Below are 7,692 nucleotides of genomic sequence, written 5' to 3' on the forward strand. Positions count from 1 at the left end.
AATGGAATGGTAGGTTGTTTGGTTACTCTGTGTCTGGTCTGAGGAAATGCTAGACTGTCTTCCAAAGTAGCTGCACCATTTTACATCCCCACTGGCAGTTTATGAGATTTGTTTCTGTCCATGCTCACCTGTACTTATTGTGTTCTTTCTTGTCGATTACAGCCATTTTGATTGTGAAGTGGTATCTCATTCTTCAAGTTGTTTTCTTACTTTCTTGATAGTACCCATATAGCACAGTAGTTTTTAATTTTGATGAAGTCCAGTTTATTCCTTTTCTTGCTTATACTTTTGGCATTATTTCTAAGAAGGCTTCCCAAGATCACAAAGATTTGCTGCTATTTTCTTCTAAATTAGGTCTGTCTGTAATCTGTTTCTTTTGATTTAAGTTTTGTGTTTAGAAAAGATTCCAGGTTCATTCTTTCATGTGTGAATATCCAGTTGTTCCAGCAGTGATTGTTGAAGAGATTCTTTTTTCTTTATTGAATGGCCTTGGCACCCTTGTTGAAATTCAACTGATCATAAATGTAAGGACTGTACCATGTAGACATAGTATATTATGTCTGCCCATGTGCTGATGTCACACTGACTTGATTAATGTAACTTGGTCTTAAGTTTTAAAATCAGGAAATGTGAGTCCTCAACATGTGCTATTCTTTTTCAAGATTGGTTTGGTTCTTCTGGGTCTATTATATTTCCATGTGAATTTTAGGACCAACTTGTCAATTTCTGTTTTCTTTTTAAGGTGCAGCTATGATTTTAATAGGGACTCCATTGAATCTGTAGAGCTTAGTTTAGATTTGAGAGGAAGGCAGTGTACCTGGAAGGGCATAGGTTTAAGAGAACAAGCCCAGCCACCTCCTCACTCTAAGATGGGACCTCTCAGGGCCTATGTTTCAAGAGTTTCTTTCCTCTCACAACCAGATTTAAAAGGCAAATTACTAGCTAGATAGTAAATACAGATTGCTGGAAAATCATTGCAGTTTGTACTTCTCATAGTGATATCTCTAGCTCCCTGTACACAGTCATACTTGACTACAAGTTAATTTTCGGTAAAAGGAGATTTGTCATAGCTTATATCTTTGGACACTTTTTTGAAAGTCTGTTCCCAACTAATCATCACCATAGTGGTAGTGGGCCCACACTCTGCTGTGGTCAGCAAGCTAGACACTGTTCGACTCAGTATTTGCATGTATTTGATAACTGACACATTTTCCCATTGTTACTCTGTCTTTTTCTCATCTTTAGGCGAGACTTGAAATCTGTGCTTTGAGGGATACCGTGGCCATTTACCTGACACCTGAAAGCAAGTAAGATGCTGCATATTCTTGTTGAGTGCTTTATTAAACAAAAAGGGTGTTTTACTGTTGTGTTCTGTCCTTTGAAAGGTAAGTAATCACAGCAAATGCTTGTAAATTTATGTTGTGATGAACTTTATATTTGATCAGATTTTTAGCTAAAAAGCACAAGCCAAGGACTTCAAAGGCCACTTCTTTGTAGCACAATATAAAGGAAAGAGGTTTAATATAATATTATGGGTTTTTATTCATTACTAATTGGCCTTAACCTCATAAATAATATGGCAGAGCATTATTTACTTCTTAGGACAGAAGAGAAAAAGAATTGTGTTAGTCTATTCCTAGCAGACTTGAAGGACAGTTCAAGTGTTGTAAATACCAGCATGAAAGGAAGCCTTGTGGTTTCTCTGTAGTGGAAATTTGATGACAGTTTTTAGCTGTTTTGAATGAAAGTCAGGATTTCCTACCACTGAAATATCAGTAGGTGAAGTAAAACAGAATTACTATTCACCTATACAAAATTGTTTACCACATTTGCAAGATCACCTAGAAAATACTGGATTATATTGTCAATGTGTCTGAGAAACAAGTGATTTGCAAATCAAGCACACAAGGATGCTGCGCAGTCTACTTACTCATTCATCTCAGCACTTGATAGTGTGGCTTATGCCATCATCCTTACTGTCATCACTACAACGAGAAACATTTGTTTCTTGACAAATGAAGTTGGCTTCTCATTTTGGTCTGTCATGACTTACCAGAAGCCATTTCTAGATAGCTCCTGTGTTTGTCATTTAACCACACCTTTTTGGGACCATCATTTTTCTACACAAAGTGCATATAGAAAATAGAAAACACTCAGGCCACACCTGCTTGGTATGCATGCCTATCCCTCCCCAGGAACTAAGACTTTTGGAACCCCAATCCCTCATCTACAAAAGGAAGATAATACAGGTTGAATATCCCTTATCCAAAATGCTCAGGACCATGCTGGATTTCACCTTTCTTTTTAAATTTGAAATATTTATAATACATAATGGGATATCTTGGAGATGGAACCTAAGTCTAAACATGAAATTCATTTGTTTCCTGTACATCTTATATACATAAGCCAAAGGTAATTTTATAGAATGGTTTAATGATTTTGTGCTTGGTGTGAAATTTTTCACTTACAGCATCATGGTGGTACTGATTAAGTTTCAGATTTTGGAGCATATTGAATTTCAGATTTTCAGATTAGGGATGCTCAACTGTAATACCTCTTGGGCAAAGTTTTGAGGAAATTAAATAACAAAACTAATACATTTTATCAGTGCCCAGTAGTAAGATCTTCATCAACATTCTTGTTAAAATAACAATAAAGAACAATGTCACACCATATTTCTTTTACTTAATCCAGAAGAACTTTGTGAGAAAAAAGACAATGGTGGATATAGTGACAGTGATATCCCTCAATGTCAGAAAAAATGAGGGCTGGTTGAATATTGAGAAGGCAGCCGGGTGTGCCAGCAAGAGCCCATTCCCAAACCACCCCTGTCTCTCTCTGGGACAATCATTGATTCTCATTGTCCATTTTCATGACTGTTGAAACTTTTCATTCTATTTACATGTTGCTGTGACACCTACCCCTTGCTTGAGAAACATTGCTCAAAATTATACTTGCTGGTAGAATTGATGAGATGTTTTTCCAATATAAAAACAAAAACCTCTTTAAATCAATAATAATTATATTTATTTCTTCTCCTCAACTAGTTACAAAAGAAGAGATAAAAACTTCAGAAGTGTTCTTTAGTAATCTCCCCTTTTCATTTGTTTAAGTATGTAATCTCCCCTTTTCATTTGTTTAAGTAATTTTTCTGATCTTTTTACTTACTAAAGTTAAACATAGGAAAAGGTGGTCTTTGAATTCATTCCTTTGCTTTTTCCAAAGAAGTGGTGTTTAATTTTTTAAGTATAGATACATTTCTTCATTTTCTACAGTTTAAATATAATAGCAAATAAGTCCTGTAAAGACCATATTCAAATGTTAAAAGAGATGGCTGTAAGTCAGGCCCTATCCATGTCAATACTATAAATGTCCCTTTTGGTAATACTATATAATACTACACCTTGCTGTTATCACAATAACTATATTATTACTCTACTGAACTACTACTACATTATATTACAATACTATAATAATACTATGAATGTCCTTATATGTAACACATGCCCATTCTTAGTTTCCCTCCTCTCTTATCAATCACTTTATCTGTAGGGGTTTTTTTGTTTTTTGTTTTTTTAATTAAACACCTCCACACCAAGCTCTCCTCTCCCAGGAGCAGCAGCCCTTTGTTAAGTCACATTTCACTTCCTGGCTGAGTCTTTCTAGCCCTGCCCTGCAAAGTCTGTCTGCTAATCATAGCCTCGGTTTTACTTTTACTTTTTCTGCTGTTTTTCACTTTTACTTTTTCTGTATTTCAACTTGCTTCATTGGTTTATATTGGTTTCTTTATATTTAAAATATACTTTAAGAACCTGATCCTCTTAACTAATTCTCCTTAGAACTGTGGACTGTTTAGGCTGAAATGTGCTGTTTTTCATTCCAGGTCTAGTTTTAAACAGGCCTTGGAAGCCCTGCCTCAGCTCGCAAGTGGAGCAGATAAAAAGTAAGTTCTGAATACTAGCCTCAGGAGACAGGTATGTTGAACAAGGCTCATTACCTAGAAGCCCTTTAAAAGATAACAATAGTGACTTGGATTTAAGAACAGCAGCACCTAGTCCCAAATCAGTGTGCCCTGTTGCCTGTACCTGGCTTGTTTTCTAAGTGAGAGAATAAAGTAAATCTTTCTTCTGGGTATGCTGTAGAAATTAGCTCTTTTCTAGTGTTAAGTAACTGGTACAGAAAATGTGATAAGAAAGCTTATTTAAAGTAAACCTTATCATTGGCCTCTATATTTAAGAAGATAGCATAAAAAAAGAGGGTAGGACTGGGTGACATTTTTTTTTCTCTTTGGCTAATGATATACCCTTTGTTCTCTATAAACTATTAAGTATCAAGAAGGTTGTCAAAGCCAGGTGTGATGGCAAACAGCTGGTCAAACTGGGCTAATTTGAGACCCTGCCTCCAAAATAACCAGAGCAAAAAGGGTTGGAGGCATGAAGTGGTGGAGAGCATGCCTAGCAAGTATGAGGCCTTGCTAGGAGTTCAAACCCCAGTACCACCAAAAAAAAAAGCAAAGTAAATAAAATTGTATACATTTCATTACTACCTCATTAATGACCTCAACCTGCATTTATACTTTACTATTCATATAAATGCCCAGCCTGGCCTCAACTGAGGTAGCTTTTTGCTTCTTCACCAGCTGTAACTGAAGTTCATCCACCTTTGCATGTGGTTGATCCATCCACAGACAAGTATTTAGGGTGCTGTGTGAAACGTATGGTGCTGGGCTCTATCACTGAACACAGGGAAATGTAGTAACTCAGAAGCATAGAGAAGTCTCCTGTGCTGGCCTATGGGAGAAAATGTCAAATGGCATTGAGAGTGGACTGGGCTTTGGAGAAGGGGGAGCAAATGAGTTTTCCTGCTTGTGCAGTCCCTACACAGTCCCCTGTGTGTGTTCCCACATGGACAGGCAGATAGCTAAACAAACTGGAACACTTGCTTCCATTTTCCATTTTTTTCTCCCTAACTTCCAACCTTTACCTGAATTAATTCCAAGCCTTGGTCATTTCTTTAAAATAAATGTGACAAAAGATTAATGTAATCACTATTATTTTTAATATGTGGAACATTACTGAAAATGTTGAGTTTTAAGAACAACAGACATCCTGACATAGTCCCAGGTCAGAACTCTGTTTTAGGTATACTCTGGGGATAATGTTCTAATGCCAAGCATTGTTCAATCATGAAATAATCTCTTGATCTCAATACTTTTAAACCCAGTTTTTGGTTATTTCATCTGGACCAGATGAGCTCCAACATCACCTCTAGATTTAAAAGTATGTGGATATATCTAACCAGTTTGGAAACAAACTGAGTATGAAATAGCAGAATAATTTTCCCAGCAGAAGTAGAACTAACCTTGTTTCCTCCCCTGCTTAACAATTTTTGCTCACCACATTCCAGTATCTGTTAAAGGCAAAAGGAAAATTTAGAGAGAGAGAGAAAATAACTAAAATAAGCACAGAGCACTGGGTGGGGGAGGAGGCCAACTCAAAGGGTGGCATAAGAACATTTAGGGTGGTAGAAATGTCCCCTCATTGTGGGGTGTCACACATTCATAGAAATGTGTTTGTCAGCATTCATAGAAATGTGTAACAGAAAAAGAGTGAATGCTAGTATTTGTCGGTTTTTTAGGGTGAACTTAAAAATAGACCTTAATATTACTTGTTTTAGGGAAGAATCTAATCTGAAGGAAGAGGGCAAGAAGAAATTTTAGAATGTAAACCTAGATCTGTATATTAATATATTCCTTTTGACTAGCATCCTTGCTTGGCATAATTTTTTCATCAAGCTAAAAATCCACACGCAATGACTTTTTTCAGCTTCCTGCTAAAATCAGCAAACAGAAGTCAGAGCTGGCCATCCAGCTCCCTGCCTGTTTGTTTAAGGTTGCCTGGCCACTCTCTCTATCCGGCTGTAAAGTAGTGTCTCCTCCCTGCAGGTTACTGGAAGAGCTGCTGAACAAGTTCAAGAGTAGTATGCACTTGCAGCTTACCTGCTTTCAAGCTGCTTCTTCAATCATGTTGAAAACATAAATGCCTGCAAGAAAAGGGTAGTCCAAAAAGATAACCTGTATACCCTGTATACAACTGTTCACTTTCCTAAGTTCCTAAAGGTATTTGGTGTATAAAGTACTAGGGTTCTGATTTCTTAGTCTCTTTTTTCCCCCAAGTTGGTAACTTAAACAGATGATGGTGTATGTTTAATTTTAACCAATAATTCTATTTAAAATGTCCAAACAGTGTTTTTTGTATGTTTTTGTTAGATTGATTCCTTTAGGGCTATTTAGCATACCTTTATATGTATATAGACATACATGTAATTTTTTTCTTTAGCTGAATGTTTTGGTGGGAGCTGCTGGAGGGGCTTTTCATGGAGAATTAAGGTAGCACATGGTGTGAATGAAAGGACTTCTCAGTGTCTAATTTACTAGAATTTAATGTGGCAGTTTCCAACACCAAAGACATTAATAAGAGATTTGGAAAATTGTACTTAGATATCTTTGAAGCTTTATCCTAAATTATACAGTTGTACTTGCAAAATTTATTTCATAAAGTGCCCCTAAATATCCTAACTCAAGTGGATTTTTAGAAAAAATTACCTTGTTTAATTTTTCAAAATATATTATTACTGGGACAGATTATTTGTGATACAGATGTTCATAAATTATCTCTGGATTTTCCTGTCTGATTTTATTTTTCCCAGTGCTAAACATTGAACACCTTTTGTTCTCGTTCGTTTTTTTTTTTCTTTTTTTGTGGTGCTGGATGTCAAACCTGGGGTCTGGTGCGTGCCAGGTAAGCACCACTAAGGTACACCTTCAGCCCTCATTCATTCTTCATGCACTTTGCATCTGTTTGTTGTGCTTCCCAAGGTGCTGTTACCTGTAGTAGACTGTGGATGCCAGAGGCCAAGTCACTCTCACAGGTGGTCTTTACACCACAAGCTAGGCCCACAGGGTCAGCCAGCATTTCTGTCTGTGCCAGTCATTCCCTCCCCTCTAGCAGCTCACTTTCTCTGCCCACTTTTTGCCCTTTGAAGTATCTTGCTCCATAGTGGAAGAGTGTTGCTGTGGCACATCTGTGTTTTAAAGATTCGAGATGCCCCAGGGTCACTAGGCAGTGATGCACTGCTGACTGGCTTGCAGAAAAGGCTCAGGTCACTGTGACCTCTCAAGATAGCTTCCCCACCTACCTCAATCCTACCCTTTGCTTCCAGAAACTGAGTAAATCTCCAGTTGTGCTTTACTTGACAGGGTCTTCAGAACTTTCTAGTGGTAATACAGAATCTTCCTTTTCAAATGTTGAAATTAATGTCTTTATTAACACAAGTAATTTTAGAGCACAGTATAGCCATATACAGTATCTATTATTTGAGGTAAATGTTGTGTTTATTCATTTGGTGTCTAGGGGGAAATCATAATAACTAGAAGTGAAAGTTTAATCTTTTACAGATGTGCTTGATAAAGCTACTAAGGAGCATGCATAATATTGTTTCCCCTAAGCAAGTTAACCAATGTATCTAACATGACTCCAAATGAAATTACAAAACTACAGTCCTGGATGTTTGTGGTGTTTTAAATATCTGGAGTAACGCATTCAGCCAATAAAGAATCTGTCTTTGCTCTAAGATATAATTTCGTTGTTGTTTTTTCTCTGAGTGTCTTTACTTCAACATTTTCACTAACTC

At 36.9% G+C, this 7,692-nt stretch overlaps 1 protein-coding gene across 3 annotated transcripts in view; it reads left to right on the forward strand.

The window, feature by feature from the left end:
• Exoc2 (exocyst complex component 2) overlaps positions 1 to 7,639 on the forward strand; it is a 210,392-nt gene extending 202,753 nt beyond the window's left edge. For all 3 annotated transcript variants that reach the window (XM_074082998.1, XM_074083000.1, XM_074082999.1), the window contains 3 exons: positions 1,246 to 1,307; positions 3,884 to 3,943; positions 5,945 to 7,639. In XM_074082998.1, coding sequence (XP_073939099.1) covers positions 1,246 to 1,307; positions 3,884 to 3,943; positions 5,945 to 6,038 — 216 coding nt within the window. In that variant the 3' untranslated portion in view covers positions 6,039 to 7,639. The remainder of the gene's footprint in view (positions 1 to 1,245; positions 1,308 to 3,883; positions 3,944 to 5,944) is intronic.
• The last annotated feature ends 53 nt before the right edge of the window (positions 7,640 to 7,692 follow it).

The sequence above is a fragment of the Castor canadensis genome, chromosome 8, assembly GCF_047511655.1.
Source record: "Castor canadensis chromosome 8, mCasCan1.hap1v2, whole genome shotgun sequence".
Classification (NCBI taxonomy): Eukaryota; Metazoa; Chordata; class Mammalia; order Rodentia; family Castoridae; genus Castor; species Castor canadensis.